General features: G+C 41.3%; 2 protein-coding genes across 13 annotated transcripts in view; both read left to right on the top strand.

Annotated features, from left to right (window-relative positions):
- The window catches only part of kcnip1b (Kv channel interacting protein 1 b), a 33593-nt gene extending 29086 nt beyond the window's left edge, over positions 1-4507 (top strand). For 9 of the 11 annotated variants that reach the window (XM_028984754.1, XM_028984753.1, XM_028984764.1 and 6 more), the window contains 6 exons: positions 3244-3313; positions 3502-3572; positions 3659-3766; positions 3849-3953; positions 4040-4102; positions 4287-4503. In XM_028984754.1, the coding sequence (XP_028840587.1) occupies positions 3244-3313; positions 3502-3572; positions 3659-3766; positions 3849-3953; positions 4040-4102; positions 4287-4334 (465 nt within the window). In that variant the 3' untranslated portion in view covers positions 4335-4503. Of the gene's footprint in view, positions 1-3243; positions 3314-3501; positions 3573-3658; positions 3767-3848; positions 3954-4039; positions 4103-4286 lie in introns of all 11 variants that reach the window. The other 2 variants (XM_028984755.1, XM_028984761.1) reach the window with 2 other exon arrangements.
- Positions 4508-4513: 6 nt separating this feature from the next.
- Positions 4514-10598, top strand: LOC114793088 (nucleophosmin-like). 2 transcript variants are annotated; one of them, XM_028984767.1, is made up of 10 exons: positions 4514-4671; positions 7372-7451; positions 7531-7650; positions 8735-8825; positions 8942-9036; positions 9153-9187; positions 9288-9435; positions 9622-9723; positions 10249-10323; positions 10436-10598. In XM_028984767.1, exons 3-10 carry the CDS (start codon positions 7561-7563, stop codon positions 10502-10504), a joined length of 705 nt encoding a protein of 234 aa, XP_028840600.1. In that variant the 5' UTR covers positions 4514-4671; positions 7372-7451; positions 7531-7560; the 3' UTR covers positions 10505-10598. The 2 variants fall into 2 exon arrangements, with proteins under 2 accessions (XP_028840600.1, XP_028840598.1); XM_028984765.1 differs by having other exon boundaries at positions 4514-5594.
- The last annotated feature ends 8307 nt before the right edge of the window (positions 10599-18905 follow it).

The following is an 18905-nucleotide window of genomic DNA, read 5'->3' as shown; positions in this document are numbered from 1 at the left end:
ACCACTTCTTGGAGGACGATGTCGGCGGTTCGCACAGCTGTAGGGAGTCCTGGAAGGGCAACAAACCGGGCCATCTTGGAAAAAACGGTCCACGAGTACCATAATGGTGGTCATCCCTCTCGATCGTGGCAGTCCCGTGATGAAATCCATGGTGACATGGGACCATGGGTGATGGGGGCGAGGCAGGGGAAGGAGAAGGCCTTGGGGTCGTTGCATGTTGACCTTTGTGTGAGGCGCAGGTGTTACAAGCGGCAATGTATGCCTGTACGTCTGAGGCCAGGCTTGGCCACCAGAACGTCTGCTGAATGTTGGCCAGGGTGCGCTGACATCCAGGGTGTCCGGCCAATGGAGTGTCATGCCCCCATTGTAGGATGCGGGGTCGGAGAGGGGGTGACACATACGTGAGGTTGGGAGGCGTGTCCCGAGGTAGGGGGTGGTGTGTGTGATCCGCAATCACCTCTTGCATGAGGGTCCAGCGTACGGGGGCCAGTAGGAACGGCTGGGAGAGGATAGGGGAGGACGGATTGTCCTCAGCCTCTGGGATGTTAAATGCCTTCGCATTTTTGGTGCCGGGGATGTAGGATACAGTGAAATCGAACCGCATGAAGAACAAGGCCCACCGTGCTTGCCGTGGGTTAAGGCATTGGCCGTTTTGGAGGTACGCCATATTCTTGTGGTCCGTCAGTACCAAAAATGGGTGGATTGCCCCCTCCAGCCAATGGCGCCACTCCTTCAGGGCCAATTTGATGCCCAGGAGTTCCCTGTTCCTGACATCATAGTTCCGCTTCGCCGGGTTTAGTCTTCGGGAGAAGAAAGCACATGGGTGCAATTTGTGGTCCAGGGGGTTGTGTTGCAAAAGTACAGCTCCCACGCCTAGACTAGACGCGTCGACTTCAACGACGAATGAGAGTTGGGGATCTGGGTGGAATAAGATGGGGGCCGTGGTAAATAGCTGTTTGAGTTTGCTGAATGCCTGTTGAGCTTGGGGGTTCCAGTGGAGTCGGGTTGGTTGGATTTTAAGGAGGGAAGTCATTTGTTGTGCCACCTCGCTGAAGTTGCGGATGAAGCGACGGTAAAAGTTGGCGAATCCGAGGAACTGCTGTAGCTGACGAATGGTGGTGGGTATAGGCCAGTCTGTGACTGCGGTTGTCTTGATGGGATCCATATCAATTCCTTGGGGGCTGATGTGGAACCCCAGGAAGGAGATTTCAGCTGTGTGGAAAGTACTCTTTTCCGATTTAACAAAGACCTTTCTGATGTGGGAGATGTGGGTCGAGAGGTTGGGTGAGTAGATTAGAATGTCATCTAGATAGACAAACACAAATTGGTCCATTGACGAGCGCCTGGAAGGCAGCTGGGCTATTCGAGAGACCAAAGGGCAAATACTCATAGTGTCCGGATGGCATGATAAAACCAGTCTTCCACCAGTCCCATTCCCGGATTCGAACGAGATGGTATGCATTTCGGAGGTCCAGCTTGGTAAAGACGGTGGCCCCTGCCAGGAGTTCAAAGGCAGTGTTCAGAAGTGGGAGAGGCTACCGGTTCTTTTTGGTTATCACGTTCAGCTTCCGGTAATCAATGGCTGCAGTCCCCCGGCCTTCTTACCCAGCTGGAGAGGTGGAAGGACGGATTATGGCGCTAGCTTGGGATGAGCGTGGTGAGCGCGGCATCAGTCCACCCACTGTCGCTCGCCAGGGTTCGGAATTCAATCGCGTAATCGCTCACGCTCCAATCAACCCCATACTCATCCTCCTGTAGAAACACCGCTCCTGCTCCAACAACATGTTCAGCATGTTGATATGGCACACTCGAGTTTTCCCTTTCCTGTTTGGTGTACAGATGATGTAATCAGTCTCACTGAACTTTGAGTCTTCCACATATGGACCCACAACCTTGGCCTGCAAAGCAGATCCCACAATAGGCAGTAAAACTAAAACCTGGTCACCAGGCTAAAAAAGATCTGCAGACTGTTCTCTTATCATAATGAGTCTTCATGCCCCTCTGGGCTGAAGACAATGAGGCTAACGCAGCTGAACAAGCCTTATGAAGGTGTTCCCGAAACGCACTGATGTAATCTAAAACATTAGTGCTGGGAGCAGGCTGCTCCGACACCCACGTCTCCCGTAAAAGTCTAAGAGGACCACGCACAGTGTGACCAAACACTAAGTCCACAGGACTACATCCCAGGGACTCTTGGACCGTCTCACGAACAGCGAATAAAAGCAAAGGGAGTCCCTCGTCCCATTCTTTAGCTGTGTCCAAGCAATAAGCACGAAGCATGGTTTTCAAGGTTTGGTGAAACCTCTCTAGCGCCCCCTGTGACTGAGGGTGATAGGCGCTAGAAACAGCATGCTCAATTCCAAGGTGGGACAACACCTGCTTAAAAAGACGTGACAGGAAATTGGACCCTTGGTCCAAATGGACCCGTCTGCACCACCTTTGGAAGCCCAAATAGTGAAAAGAACTGGGTCAGTGCTTTCACCACGGTCTTAGTTTTTAATGAGCCTAAGGGGACTGCTTTGGGAAAACGGGTGGCACTACACATCAGAGTGAACAAGTATTTGTTTCCCGATTTAGTACGAGGGAGTGGACCAACACAATCTAAAATTATTTTCTCAAAGGGTTCTGTTAAAACTGGTACGGGGTACAGGGGTGCAGGTGGTATTGTCTGGTTCGGATTCCCAGCCAACTGACAGACATGGCATGAACGACAGTGCTTTGCTACATCTGCTCCTCCTACAAAAAGGAAAAACACCAACAAGACAGAACATACAGACCACACATCACATGATCACGGGACGTAACAGTTGTCTGATGCAACAGAAGAGTTACTGAAGCTCAAATTAATTTAATTCTGGCTGTGATAGAAATGTGTCAGGACACACATTGCATCAATGTGCATCAGTGCAGTCCATCAGAACTCAGTATTAATATTATGGCACATTACCGAAACATAGAATTATTTTTCCATGTACATTATAGGATTGTATAACTTTAGCCTTGATCAGAATAAGTCTATTTTACATTATAGTTCTGCTATAAGACTGAATGAATTTTTGATGAAAAATATCTGTCTTATTTTCAGTTTTAAACTTGTGAAGTTTCATTACCTTCCTTACTATGAATATTCAAGATTTCGTATTGTCCTGTTGTCTGGAGGTGGTGTAGTAACTGTAGTAAGTCTAGAGCACCATTGTTTTCCTTGTGGATGGTGATCAGTGATCATGGCCTTTCCCCCTTCAGGAGTGTCCCAGTGGCGTGGTGAATGAAGAGACATTTAAACACATTTATGCTCAGTTCTTTCCTCATGGGGGTAGGTGCATGCTGACTACTTTGCTCAAACTTTCCTCTTTTGGATGTAAATCCCACCTGTTAACACATACATTTGGTCCCTATGGCCAGGCAGAAACCTTTGTGTTCTGCTTATTGAAATGCTTTGTCTTAAAGTGCTTGTGTCAGACTCTCACTGATAATTCTTCTGTTTTCTCTGACTCTGTACAGATGCAAGCACATATGCACATTATTTGTTCAATGCATTTGATTCAACGAATAATGGGTCAATAAAGTTTGAGGTATGAATAGCATTCCAGACAAATGATTTATTCCCCCATCAAGTGCACCTTCATGTACTTTTGCAATGTTCCCCCCAATCTCTTAGGACTTTGTCATGGGCCTGTCCATCCTGCTGCGAGGTTCGACCAGAGATAAGCTCGAATGGACTTTTAATTTATATGATATCAACAAAGATGGCTACATAAACAAAGAGGTAAGTTGTGGCCTTGTTGTGCATGTCTGACAGTGTCCCTGTGCTCCAGTACAACCGTATTTGTTGTTGTTGCGTGTGACAGGAGATGACAGAAATTGTACAGGCCATATATGATATGATGGGGAAGTACACCTACCCGGCACTGAAAGGAGATGTTCCGAAGCAGCATGTAGAGGTGTTTTTCCAGGTCAGTGTCCCACACACAGATAAATATTCCCAGAGACACTGTGTGCGAGAATGCCAGGCAACCAACGTGTCTGTTGCATTTGATAGAAAATGGACAAGAACAAGGATGGAGTTGTGACCTTAGAGGAGTTCGTCCAGGCTTGTGAAGAGGTATGTTGGATTGGGGAAACAATATGAGCAGATTCTAGCAGCACACTCTGTGTGATTACAATAATTTCTCATAGAATTCAACTTCAGTATTCCTTGTGTTCAATAGTGTGAAACTGTTACATCTTGCAGCAGTGTGGAGATGTTGCTTTTTCATGTATTTATTGTCATTTTGTTTTCCCTGCAGGATGATACAATGATGAGATCCATGCAGCTTTTTGAAAATGTGATATAGGGGTGAATGCATACATACAAGAGCAAATGAGCATTAAATAATACAATTTACAACCACTCCAGGTTGTGAGTTCTTATATTTAAAAGCATTACAAATTACTTTTTTGTGTTCAGCCTGTTTGGATGCTCCGGACTCTGATTTACCCAGCCTGACCTGAAATAATCAACGCAGAAAAAACACAGACTTCCTCGGATTATGCATGGCAGTCCTCCTGTTTCGTCAAAATGGATAGTTATTCATCTGGATTGCAAGATGGTAATTCAGTCAGTCAGCACTGACCAAATGAGCCAGTTTTCACGAGATGGACTGGAACTGGAACCTCAAGTCAGATTGGATCGTAAGCGCCATCTGCCGGTGGAGAAAAATATTGTTCTTCAGGAGCTTGTTGAACTTTGAATTGCCTTTGAGTAACATCGTATATCTATCTATCTATCTATCTATCTATTGTAAAATCTAAACTGGATCATAATTTGATACAGTATACTTACATTGTTGTGTATTAATGTGTGTTGACAGAATTTGATTTGTTATGTAGTCTTGTCTCTGTTGTTGCCATGCTACAGTGTGGCCTGTTGACTGTCATTAAGTCCAATCCAAAGGTTTCAGTTTATTATTTTTCTGCCGTCATAGTACTAGATGCCAGGAGACATTGCTGTGCTGAAACTATGTCCATGTAAACATAATGAGATGATTTTAAACATCAGCGACATATTTTAAATTACAGCTTTTTCAATGATGAAGAAATTAATTGCCCTTAAATGTCATAAAAACTTTCCGTTCATTCTGCCTGGCTCTGAAAGTCTGTATAATGTGGCCCGGTGAGAATCTTACTTTGAAACTTCTTACATTAATTTCTTTAATGATGAAACAGAATAACATTTGTTTATTTGCATGCTTGCCTGCTTGGTTTCCAAAGTCTGGGCAGAATCTGTAAGAACAGAAATGATAAGATATAAAACAATAAACCTCTCTCTGAAGAAACGTCTCCCTCTTTCGCATAAAACTGCGCAACGTAAGAGGAACGCGGAAAACTGTTCAAGATTTCCTACAAATAACCTGCGTATACGCGAGGCAGAGGAATAATAAAGAAGTTCGACGGGACCAATCCGTAAGAGCGAATCTGGTCTAGCACCGCCCCTTTCCGGTCATGCTTGCTCGCCATTGGCCAGAAACGGAGCGCGGTTCTTATTTAAGACCGTCCTGCACCTGCACTATGCAGCATAGAGATGGAGCAGATGAGTACGCAGATATACCTTTACGGTAAGCGCGTTGCGCATAAATAACGTCGTAGGCTGATTAAAACCTGCTTTAAAAAAGGCTTAATTAGCTTAATATTATTGGTAAATGTGGGTCGTGTGGGTTTATGGAAGCTTGTTTTACACGAGTTGAATACCCGTAAATGCTAGTTAGATTTGACCAAGTTTTTGTATCTGCATCTGGTATACAGGGAGTGCAGAATTATTAGGCAAGTTGTATTTTTGAGGAATAATTTTATTATTGAACAACAACCATGTTCTCAATGAACCCAAAAACTCATTAATATCAAAGTTTTTGGAAGTAGTTTTTAGTTTGTTTTTATTTGTAGCTATTTTAGGGGGATATCTGTGTGTGCAGGTGACTATTAATGTGCATAATTATTAGGCAACTTAACAAAAAACAAATATATAACCATTTCAATTATTTATTTTTACCAGTGAAACCAATATAACATCTCCACATTCACAAATATACATTTCTGACATTCAAAAACAAATCAGCAACCAATATAGCCACCTTTCTTTGCAAGGACACTGCCATCCATGGATTCTGTCAGTGTTTTGATCTGTTCACCATCAACATTGCGAGCAGCAGCAACCACACCCTCCCAGACACTGTTCAGAGAGGTGTACTGTTTTCCCTCCTTGTAAATCTCACATTTGATGATGGACCACAGGTTCTCAATGGGGTTCAAATCAGGTTAACAAGGAGGCCATGTCATTAGTTTTTCTTCTTTAATACCCTTTCTTGCCAGCCACGCTGTGGAGTACTTGGACGCGTGTGATGGAGCATTGTCCTGCATGAAAATCGTGTTTTTCTTGAAGGATGCAGACTTCTTCCTGTACCACTGCTTGAAGGTGTCTTCCAGAAACTGGCAGTAGGACTGGGAGTTGAGCTTGACTCCATCCTCAACCCGAAAAGGCCCCACAAGCTCATCTTTGATGATACCAGCCCAAACCAGTACTCCACCTCCACCTTGCTGGCGTCTGAGTCGGACTGGAGCTCTCTGCCCTTTACCAATCCATCCATCTGGCCCATCAAGACACTCACTCTCATTTCAGCAGTCCATAAAACCTTAGAAAAATCAGTCTTGAGATTTCTTGGCCCAGTTTCAGCTTGTGTGTCTTGTGGTGGTCTTCTTTCAGCCTTTCTTACCTTGGCCATGTCTCTGAGTATTGCACACCTTGTGCTTTTGGGCACTCCAGTGATGTTGCAGCTCTGAAATATGGCCAAACTGGTGGCAAGTGGCATCTTGGCAGCTGCACGCTTGACTTTTCTCAGTTCATGGGCAGTTATTTTGCGCCTTGGTTTTTCCACACGCTTCTTGCAACCCTGTTTACTATTTTGAATGAACCGCTTGATTGTTCGATGATCACGCTTCAGAAGCTTTGCAATTTTAAGAGTGCTGCATCCCTCTGCAAGATCTCACTATTCTTGACTTTTCTGAGCCTGTCAAGTCCTTCTTTTGACACATTTTGCCAAAGGAAATGAAGTTGCCTAATAATTATGCACACCTGATATAGGGTGTTGATGTCATTAGACCACACCCCTTCTCATTCACATCACCTAGTAGGCTTTCGAGCCTATACAGCTTGGGTGTAAGACAACATGCATGAAGAGGATGATATGGACAAAATACTCATTTGCCTAATAATTCTGCACTCCCTGTAGTATGGGTAAATGTCGACCACGTGGTTCGCCCAGTCCTTGTCCTTAGTCTAGCCGATCATAAGATGCGTGCTGCTCATTAATAAATCCTGTTTTTTTGTTTTTTGTTCAGGGTGTGAGCTTAAATCTGGGGAGAAGGTGGTCTTCAACCCAGAAGAAGATGGCTTTGAACACATGTTGTCCCTAAGAATGGTAGGTCGTTATTTTGGCCAGAAAAGTGCTCTGCTGGTGTGTTTTTGTGTCTTATTGTACTTAATGTGTGTTCATTTAGGTGTGTGTGGACCGCAGCACCAATGACTAGATGCATGTTATCGAGGCTGAAGGCCTGGACCCAGAGGACCACGTGGTTCAGACTGTGATTGCATCACTGAAGCCCTCAACCCTCCCCAGTGTAAGTGGTTCTTCTCCACCCACCCATGCATGGTTTTTACATCATGTATGACATTTACATGACTTTTTTTACATCAAGTAGGTCTAAGGGAATGTTTTGGCTGGACCCCTCACATGCTTCCCTGCTCATGCTGAAACAGATGGTTTTTGAGTATTTGCTCACAACTTTTTTTCAGCATTATCATTCCAAAGAAATTTAGCATTACATTAAAAATGTCTGCAGTTGCCTTACCACTAGGGGCCAGAAAACTGTTTGAATTAAGGGGGCATCTATTAACCCAGCGGGTATGGAAATGGACCCACAATCAGAAGGTTGCCGGCCTGTATCCTGAACCACGGAGAGACTGCTCCCTGGATGACTTTGCTGCCCACTGCTACAAAATGCTGATTGGTTAAATGCATAGGACACATTTTGTTGTGTGCTTTGGTTTACAGGTCTCCTACCCAGAGACTTTATTTTTTATTTTTAACTGTAAAATTGTATTGTATTTTCCACAAATTCTTTTAAGATTTTGTAGTTATTTATGAGATTTTATACTGCTATGCAAATGGTACTGGTTTGCATATCACAATGTTGATCTCAGTAACAACAACTTTCCCTGAATCATGCAGCCTTGAAAATAAGAATCTGAAAATATCCCAGTCGCCATTTAGTGGCTTGCAGCAGTACAGGCAGTGAGTCTGGTAACTTTGACAAAAGCTAAACAATAAAAACAATTAGGAAGGAAAATTAATATAATTTAATATACAATTAATATTGCATTTTAGAAGAGCATCTGGCGTGTACCCCATAGAAAGAAATAGTTATTCGTATTCATGCTTGCCTGTGAAGTGTGGGGCACTGCACATAAATAATTGTTTGGAATTGGAAATATGCCAGACTGACTTGTTGATCGCCAATGTGAAGGTTGCAGGATTTCGATCCCTTTCTGCTTGATCATTGCATTTCTAGTTTTAATTCCCTTTTTGTGAACAGTTAGTGTGGATTTAGATTTTTTTAGATTTTTTTGATCTTAGTACTCTGGGTCTGTTTGAACTGCCTGACTGAAACAGAAACATTAATTGAACTCTCTTGTATGTTGCAGGTGTGTTTGGGCGGGTTTGAGATTACCCCTCCGGTTGTTTTCAGTCTTAAGTCAGGTTCTGGTCCAGTGTACATCAGTGGGCAGCATCTTAGTAAGTGAAGTACAACTAGACCCGATCAATCCAGTGTTTTATAAATGGACTTTGTTTTGCTTTGTTTGTATTTAATGTTTCATTAATAATTCTCAATACAATCTTTGTTTCACCAGTAATGTGTCCAGATCTGTCATTTGATTGCAATAAAGATGAAGAGGAACCAAAATTGTCTTTTCAGAAACAATCATACTCTTGGCATAAGGCTCAGGTTTGTTTCTTTTTCCTCTTGTTGCACTAAAAGAGAATGCAGTAGGGTGTTTAAAAAAAGATTTCCACCCTGAAATTGTTCAACTAATGGTTAATCTGGTATTTTGTTAATTTCAGCAGAAAAAGATGAAGATGGATGAAGAGGAAGATGAGTAAGTAGATTCCAACTGTTTGAGCTCATGGTTGCTTCATTTATGAAGCACAAAGTACTTGCCTTGTATGTGTGGTAATTTTACCAGCTTTCTTTTTCAGGGAAGATTATGAGGAGGAGGTGGCGGAGGATTATGAGGAGAATGATTATGAGGAGGAGGTGGTGGAGGATTATGAGGAGAATGATTATGAGGAGGAGGTGGTGGAGGATTATGAGGAGGTAGATAGTGAGGAGGAATCTTATGTAAAGGTATGCACTTGTTAAGATATTACACAGAACTTTTCAGAAAACAACGTTCTAAACATTGAATTTTTGGCAGCCCAAGAAAGCTCCATCCAAGCCACAGACCCCAGCTCAGAATGGGAAGACACCCAAAGCTGGAACACCGGCAGCTAATCCGGTTCAGTTTTAATTTTGTGTCTTTTGACCTTGTAGGCTAAAACTCCTGAACCCAAGAAGCAGGGAAGAGCAAAGAAACCTCAGACCCTCTTGACCTTGCCCGAGATCAAGGCTAAAATGATGGCAACTGTAGAGAAGGTTTGTCTTAAATTCTCAATGTCGCCATTGCTAATACTGGTGTAAATATCCTAGTGTGCTATAGCTACTCTGGTGTAGACTGTAAAATTAACATATTTGTTTGGTATCAAAGCATTGTTTAGATGCAGAGAAGTTGTGTGCTGTGCTATATTCAGTATCACAATGAAAGCCATTTTCACTTCTTAAATTTCTGGTTAATCTATCCTAACATGCATCATTATGAGTGGGATATGCTACATACATGAAGAAACTTTTCTCAATCAGAGCCCTAGTGCCTATGTAGTTTTGGCAGTGGCTACAGTTCTCTTAATGAATTTTCCATTGTGGCCACATTTACATTTATGGAATTTAGTTATATATTTATTTTTCCACTTCAACTACTGCTGGCAGTATGTTTTTTCTACTGGTCTTTATGTAGAGTTAAATGTTTCAGAAAGTGGTTCATTTGCAATTATTGTGCAGATGTGTATAGTATGTGTGCATTCTGTTCAGTTATTTAGCTGATTCTTGATTTATTCGTAACAGGGTGTTACTCTTCCAAAACTGCTACCTAAATTTGAGAACTACATGAAGAATGCCTTCAAAGTAACTGACACAAAAGTAAGAGTTTATTTTTTCTTTCCTCTCTCTGTTCTTCCCTGCCATGTGTATGTTTTACTATTCTGATTGGGTTATCAGCAACTCACTAATAGATCTATTTTTTATTTCATAGATCATTGAGGAGATGTGGAAGTGGAGACAAGCTGTTGAAGAGAAGAAAAGATCCTTATTCATTTTTTGATTCCTGCCTCTCAGTTTTTAATTTTTATTTTTTCCTTTACCTTCCACTGTTTCAGTCTTGATTACAGCAAGTTTAAAATAAATTGATATTTTAAGCCCCTGTTTGGTTTTGATTGCACATGTAAACTTTGTAAATGGTTTGTGTTCTCATACCACATATATATATATATATATATATTTCCACTATTAAAACTACAAACGTAGTTTCAAAACTGCCCTTCATCACTGGGTTTCTGTGTGAGTGGGCAATTCCAATAGTGTCATTTTCAATCCACAGGCATCTGAAATGACACTTTAATGGAAGCTCTCAAACACAACAGCATACAGAGAATATCCAACTGGAGACCCGTTTGTAAGGCCGAATAGGAGAGCAGAGCAGTCATGAGTGATGCTGATGGGCCTGAGGAGAAAAAGCTTATACACAGAGACAACACATTCCTGCTCTCATGCATTTACATTTGAGGCATTTGACAGATGCCCTTATCCAGAGCGACTTACAATGTGCTTCCAAGATTCAATCAATAAAGTGATCAATGAAGTTTACTAGGACCCCCTACTATGAATACAATCTTTTTATTCACTCTGTTTCTATACGTAAGTCAGATAATTTGAAGGTTTCAATTTAATCTAAATATTCTCTAAAGAGGAAGGGCTTGAGCTGCCGTTTGAATGTGCTCAGTGACTGAGCTGTTCTGACCTCAAGGGGAAGTTCATTCCACCACCGAGTGGCCAAGATAGAGAAGAGTCTAGATGAATGTCTTCCTTTTACCTTCAGGGATGGAGGGACAAGGTGAGCGTGACTGGAGGCTTGGAGTATACGAGTTGCAGAGCGAGATGTAATAAGGGCTGTGAGTTAAGATGGTGCTACTATACACTCTAAAAACTGCTGGGTTAAAAACAACCCAATTTGGGTTATTTTGGTAACCCAGCGCTGGGTCAAAAAGGGACCAACCCAATTTTTAACCCAACTATTGGTTAAAAATGACTACGCTGCTGGGTTGAATGCAACCCAAAATGGGTCAGAAATGTAATCTAGAAACTTGTGATTAAAATTACTAAAATAAAAACAATTCTACAGCAACATACTTCAATAATGGAATTTTATTCATGACAAAACATGTAAAAAATGTGTCCATATGAATTTAAGATATTTTTTCCATCTCCACCTCAGCATTAAGACAATTTTTATGAAAATGGATCAAACTGTATCACAGAAACACTGTGACTGAAGTCAGTAACAACGCATCACAATTTGACATATGAAAACTTTATCGTGCATAAACATCAATAGATACTAAGATATAAGAGTCATCTGTAAGAAACACACAACAAAGCAGGCATTAAGAACATCAGACTTAATAACAACTATGAGGATCAGATTTTGTAAAAGTAAACTTGCAACTTTTCTAAAAAGTGCCCTCTGTAAAAAAAAAAAAATACAATACTAGACACATCCAGCACAAGAAGAATCAGATACAAAATGAACAACTGCAAGCCTATTTGCTCTAATCAGTGCAACAATCCAGACACAGGCATGAAGAGCTGTGCATAATTGTGCATAATTGTGTCTTACCCTGCTAGCTCATTCTTCAGCTTCTGAACCTTTGGAGGTAGCTAATTTCTAACTTAATTTCACATTGCCTACTGAATGAAGGTAAAAGTGTTTTTCTGCACTTCGGTACTGCAGGTGAAGTACGTAGGTAAAGCCAAACAAGAGGCACATTACTTGAGGTAGGTTGGTAAGTGCTTCCATTGCCAGGTTGCCCTCTCAATTGATGACCAGTCTTGAGGGGTTGAGTTGTGGCAATGCTGGGCTTGCAGTACTGTTGTCCTTGTAGCAAAGGAATAAGTGTCCATGGAGTCTCCCTCAGTAAGGCTCTACATAGTGCAAGAAACAAGACAAAAAGAGAATATTCAGGTTCACAGCAATTTGTCTACAATCAGCTGTATAGAATTATTTGATATTATAATTCAATGTGATTTTATTTTAGGCACTGTAAACAAGCTATTTTGTGTGTGTCACAACATGTCTTTCATGTTGTGACAGTAGGTGGTATATTGCACAATTTGATATTTGAATGGTACAAATGGAGAAAGGGTTTACTCACTGAACTGCTCTTGAAGAACATAGATGCGTCATCTCCAAGAATGATTGAAAGTCCTCTCAGGACAAGGCATCTAATGGCTGTTGGCTCTGTGCTCTGCAAAGTGGTATAAAACACACTTGAATGTAGAACAAAGGAAATATATCTTATATCAGTTTATTTGTCCATATAGAGAAATACCACAAGGGAAGGTTGGAGAACAAGTTTACGTATTGAACTAACCATCAATACCATTACAAGAAGAAAAGAGAAATATCAACTCACCGTTGTGTTGTAGCAGGTGAGCTAATTGCTTTCCTATCCGACCTGTCTTCCTCTTGAAATTTCCATCAAACTTGGACACAACCCATCAAGAACACCAAAGAACTCTTCTTTAAGATTTATACCAACAATCCTGTTAAACCCTAGGTAAACCTGGAATATATGAAATATGCTCAGTTTTGATATTCAGGCAGCGTTATTAATAACATAAATAAACCTCTCTGAACATCATGTATGTAAAACAAATAAGAAAAAAAAAACATTAAAGGACACATTCACAAACCTGGCTTTCAGTGAAAAGCGCTGGCCAGCGTTGGATCATCTGGTTGATGTCAGGCTCATCCTTTACAACCTCCTCTTGTCTAAGAGCAAATGTGATTCCTGATGCAAGCAAGGAAAGTGCTTAGTTCTTGAATAAGTTCCATGTTTTAGCCTGTAATGTTTAAAAAACTGTGCTCTTCTGGCAGATATCAGAGCAGTACTTGCATTTCCAAAGCATTTTAAAGTGGCTTTAAACAAAACTAGTAGAAAGCTACTCTAAAAACACATTGCTGCAAGTATCAAATGCTCACTGTTCACTTAAGACAACCTCAATATAGACACATTCAAATGCACGTTTCAAACTAAAACATTCCAGCAGTTTCTAATTAGTAGTATTTCAAAAAAGAAAACAACTCACCTTGTTCGTCCACAAAATGGTTTTCTCGTTGCAGCAAGCAAAACTCCTTTAAAAAGTCAAAACTTGAGAGAAACAGACAAATGTAGACATAAAGGTATACTTCTAAAATACAACATTAAACCCAAAACCCCCTTTCACAGCGTATATGCAAAATAAAGCTTACCGATCTCCGTGAGTGAATACACACACAAATTGGTGGCTCCAATATTAAGCAATGTTAGCATAGCAAGTGTTAGTTAGCAAGATATTAAGCAGTGAAGCTTGCATAAGCTTGCGTGGAGGGAACGTAGCAGAGGGGTGGTGTGGGGGAATTTGGGAAGGTTGAAGATCAGTTGTGCTGCTGCATTTTGTATCAGTTGTAGAGGTCGGATGGTACATAGAGGTAGACCAGCTAGAAGACAGTTACAGTAGTCCAGTCGTGAGATTACTAAGGACTGAAGCAGTATCTGGGTGGCCTGTGTTGACAGATAAGGACGGATTTTTCTGATATTGTAGAGAAGGACATGAGCGGGAAAGATTGCTGATGTGAGTCGAGAAGGAGAGTTGGTTATCTATTGTTACTCCAAGGTTGCAGGCTGTTGTAGAAGGAGAGAGCTGTGAGTTGTCCAGGTAAATATCAAGATCCTGATGTGGTGCTGCAATGAATATTAGTTCAGTTTTGGTGGGACTGAGTTTGAGGTGATGGGCTGCCGTCCAAGATAAGATGTCAGTTAGACATGGTGAGATTTCGGAAGCAGTGTGTAGATATGAGGGAGGAAAAGAGAAGATGAGTTGTGTGTCGTCGTCATAGCAGTGGTATGATAATCCATGTGAGGAAACAACCTCACCAAGTGATCTAGTGTAGAGTAGAGGACCTAGTACTGTGCCTTGAGGGACACCAGTGGAGAGTCTACGTGAGGCAGAGGTGGATCCTTTCCAAGTCACTTGGTAAGATTGCTCATCAAAGTAGGAAACAAACCACTGCCATGCTGAGCCCCGAATTCCAAGCCTCTTCAGGATAGACAAGAGAGTCTTGTGAGAGTCATGCATACACACACACACGCACACACACATCCTCATCATCATACATAGGCAGACACAAATTCATTTACATATTCCTCTACAAATATGCACAAACATGCTTAAACAAATACACAATCATTACATATCAAATCTAGTAAATCTGTCTATGTTGTTATGTCCTTTAGGCCGTAGAATGGTTTGGGGTGCTCTGTGTTGTGCGTGTTTCCCTTTTAGGCTGTCTGCTGGGCGATGATTGGGATAATGGTTCTGCCCACCAATTCCCTTGTCAACTGGCAGTCAATCAACGCACAGGACGAGGACTACTTAAGGACCATTCCAACCACCAGTTGAGGCTCATCGATGTGGAGCCAGAGTAGGAGGAAGCGAGAGGAGAGCTTCGGAGTTTTGGGATTGTTGTAGAGTTGCTGATAAGCCTCTGTTGTGTGTTAGTGTGGTTAGTTGAGGCTTTCTTGTGTATTTGTATTGTATCTCCTTTCATGGTGTGTTGTCCTCCTGTGGATTGTTGTGTTTTGTTGTATATAGCACTTTAGGTTTGGTTGGTTGTTCACCACTCACTCTAAATAAAAGCACAATATTTCATTTGGGCCTAGGGACCTCCCGAAAGAGTAAGGGCCAAGCAGACCCTGAGGACCTCCCGAACACCATCCCAAGTCTCTTTATATAGGTGGAGGTGACCAATGGTAGGTGGAGCTATGGTGAGGGGTATGCAGGGCCAGGGCTGAGAAGTGAGAGCTGAAGTATCAGAAGCCAAAACCTGCAAATGATGATGGACCCTGAATCAGATTCACATGCTTCCATTTGCTTGGCAAGATGCCCTCATGCTTCCTTCACACTTCGTCTTCTCAGCGAAGCTGACACAGCATGTGTTTGACCTGTAGAGATGTGTGTGTGTGTGTGTGTGTGTGTGTGTGTGTGTGTGTGTGTGTGTGTGTGTGTGTGTGTGTGTGTGAGTGTGTGTGTGAGTAAGTGGATCCATAAAATAGAGAGAGGACATTACTTGAACAGTCATTGTTTTTCAGCTAAAGGTCTACTTGCCAAAGGCAAATAAATTCATTTTAAGTCAAAAATGTTAACACATACCTTCTATGATCACTGTGATTTTCATTTGACTACTTTACGGTTGGCCTAGCAAGTAAGGAAGGGGCCCCGTAATCAGTATACAGAGGACACATTTCGTTGTGTGCACCATGTGCTGTGCTGCAGTGTATCACAATGACAATCACTTCACTTTCAGTTTAGTAAAAAATGTGTTGGTATGAAATTGGTACAGTGGCAGGCCTAGAATCTGAAATGGGCAAAGGCCCGAGGACTTTTGTCAAAACAGCTGAGAGCGTCTTAACTAGTTTCTCCTGCTTCATCTGCTTCGCTCATGAGAATGAGCATGAGTTATAACATAACATATGTATAACATATTCACCTTTAAAACAAATACTTTCAACAGAAGTAGACTCCATCTCAACAGATGTTTAAATCTTTAAATGTTTAAAATATGATTCCAAAATAATATGTACAATTTCCATGGAAGATCATGATAAGATGAATAACCATTGTTTTTCCTCTCTGTAGATAAAGTGGATGATGAGCTGGAGATGACCATGGTGTGCCATCGTCCAGAGGGTCTCAAGCAACTGGAGGCCCAAACAAACTTCACCAAACAGACTCTGCAGGTCCTCTATCGCTGTTTTTTTTTTTTTTTTTTGTCTATATGCCCCATCCTCTTGCATTAAACTCCATCTTTTTCCATCCAATTTTACCTCCTGTGGCCAAGACTCTGTGTCCTATTTTGCATCAATTAATCCTTGCCTCAGAAATGCAAATATTCATTTAGATTTGTGGATTCTCTACCCATGCATAATCCGGCTCTACAGGCATGGATTTAAACCTTTGCTGAGCCTGCCATACTGCACATTGAACATTCACACACTGCATTCACAATTGTATACTACATATACGCTAAAAGGAAAATAAATAAATAAAAATACTATCACAGCAAAATATATTAATTATATGATTAGCTGTTGTTTTTAAATAGATTCAGTAGTAGCAAATTCTGTTTCCTATTAGTTTATGTTGTTTCATCATGCCATAATGTCATGAAAGCTTCCCATAAACACCTCTAACAATAACCTGGGAGTGAAAGGGAGGAAGTGAGTGAGGTAGATAAACGTATTGATCCGATATTGATCCGCACTGTAGGTAAACACGGTTTTCAGAGTCTCATTAAGAGCAATGTTGCATTTGTGTCTTACTTAATCTTCACATTATTTTAGGACTAGTGGTGGGCCGTTATCGGCGTTAACGTGAGACTCTTATCGGGCGATAAAAAAAATATCGCCGTTAATCTATTCACAAAGTTGGGTTGGGAGCTGGGTCTATACTACGCAAGCTATTGTACCAGAGTTAAATGGTTACACTAGATTAATAAGTATATTTCTTCTTTCTTGTGTCTTTTATCTTATTTGCTAAAGACTTTTATTTTGGTTTTGAGACCCGGTTCAGGTCTCTTGGACACATGGCATGAGCTGTGAGAGGTGCGTGGGGTTTGTGTGCAAAAAGTTATTTCTTTCATTTTAATTTATGTACATATTAGGAATATTTAGTATGTGTGTTATTTTGTGAATATTTTTTTTATGTTCTTTTAATACTGCATATTGTAGAGAGAGGTGCAGAAAGACGCAATGTGTGACGCGACGTTCTGACGTGACCTTGCTTTTTGTACAGGTATGCAGTATTGTAAATTGTGAATGCTTTATGTTAATGTTCAGTTCTCTTGGACAATAGAACGAGTCTTCGAACTGTGAAATGACCACATCAAACGTGACGTGGTAACATGGATGCAGCTATTTAACTGAATAAACAGTTGGTAAACACAAGTACATCTTATTGAACATAATTTATTTTCATCACCAATTATCATAGTAGAACAGCTTTCTCAAGCAGTTTGTGATGCATTTTGGAAACAGGAGATGAGCCCCTGGTCTAATGCGCCACCTGGCTTGAGAAACCCGTTCTCAAAGACTTACTTTTAGTCATTATTTGGGTAGCACACGTATTGTAGATTATTGTAGATTAATGTAGAATCTAGATTAATTTTGCTTACTCTAGATTACAGTGAGATTAATCTAGATTAAGAAAATGAATCTATGCCCACCTCTACTTAGGACATTACATTTATTTTACACTCGTAGTGGTGGTGGGTGGGGAGTGTCTGGGATAGGGAAGTAAAATGGCCCGCACTAATCTGCATTTTTGTCATGACGGTGAGCTGACGGGGGAAGGAGGTGGGACATTCTGGGAAAGGGATTTATTAAGAAACAACACAGGGAACAAAGGGAAATAAAGGCGAGAACAAAAATAAGCCCGCAGGTGTGTGGCAACTGCCAGTTCACTAAACAAAAGTTCACAAAGAATGTCGCCGCTGCAGAGGGGCAGAGTCACAGGCTTTTTAAAAGCTGTCCGGATTGGCCACACCTGGAACCAGCACCTGTGGCCAATTTTTTTAACATCTGCACTATGCAAATAAAACATTGCAAACAATACTGTTAAAGCAACAAAATTAAATATGACTTTATTCTACTTATTTATTCTTCCCACATCTAACTTGAATTTGGGAAGCTAACTGATCCATTTGCTCTGATTGGCTAACAGAGCAATGAGTAATGTAAGTCTGTGGGTGTTTTTCCTCCCAGGACAAGGATACAGTTCATTTCACTGCTGTATCTGTTTACATTTTTTACAATTACACGTGTATTCGTCATCATTCATATCCTATGCACTGTTCTGCATCTGTTACATGCATATTCATTTGTGGACTGTACAGTATATTTTTTCACGGCTTGGCCTGGATGGAGAAATGGAGCCCGGATCAATCACAGTCGAGACCAATCTGGCCTTATTGACAAGCACAGAACCTTGCTGCAACAATAGTACCCTACAGTTTGCTGTTTTGGACACACTATTTTGGGTTGTTTTTTCCTCTATCCCCTGTTATCTGGTCCTCGTGCCTGTTTTTGTTGTGATTATTCAAATCCCCTTTATCCTGTTGTTCCGCTTCTGTGCCTCATTCCCCATCTCACCCCAAGTTGTGACAATATTGACAATGTTGTATATTGTACAATTATCTGGTTTTGCTCACTAAGCTCAATCTATTGCTCATTCATTGCTTCTGCTATTATGGCATATGTTTTGCAGTTTAACATTCCAAACTGAAAACATGAAATGCAAAGTGAATAACATTTATTTTGTTACCCTGCCATGGGTGGAATATACTACATTTACATTTATTGCATTTGGCAGATGTCCTCATCCAGAGCAATATCGTGCTATCATGTTAC

The sequence above is a fragment of the Denticeps clupeoides genome, chromosome 6 (assembly GCF_900700375.1).
Source record: "Denticeps clupeoides chromosome 6, fDenClu1.1, whole genome shotgun sequence".
Lineage (NCBI taxonomy): Eukaryota > Metazoa > Chordata > Actinopteri > Clupeiformes > Denticipitidae > Denticeps > Denticeps clupeoides.
Note: the sequence above shows the minus strand (reverse complement) of the source record. Positions and strands in the feature narration are given on the sequence as shown.

What these genes read in the sequence shown, in the direction of transcription:
- LOC114793088 (XM_028984767.1), top strand. Translation starts at nt 7,561, where the DNA reads ATGCATGTTATCGAGGCTGAAGGCCTGGACCCAGAGGACCACGTGGTT. An exon ending in ACTCTTGGCATAAGGCTCAG is followed by an intron (nt 9,037 to 9,152) that starts GTTTGTTTCTTT and finishes TGTTAATTTCAG; the next exon opens with CAGAAAAAGATGAAGATGGA. An exon ending in ATGGATGAAGAGGAAGATGA is followed by an intron (nt 9,188 to 9,287) that starts GTAAGTAGATTC and finishes TTTCTTTTTCAG; the next exon opens with GGAAGATTATGAGGAGGAGG.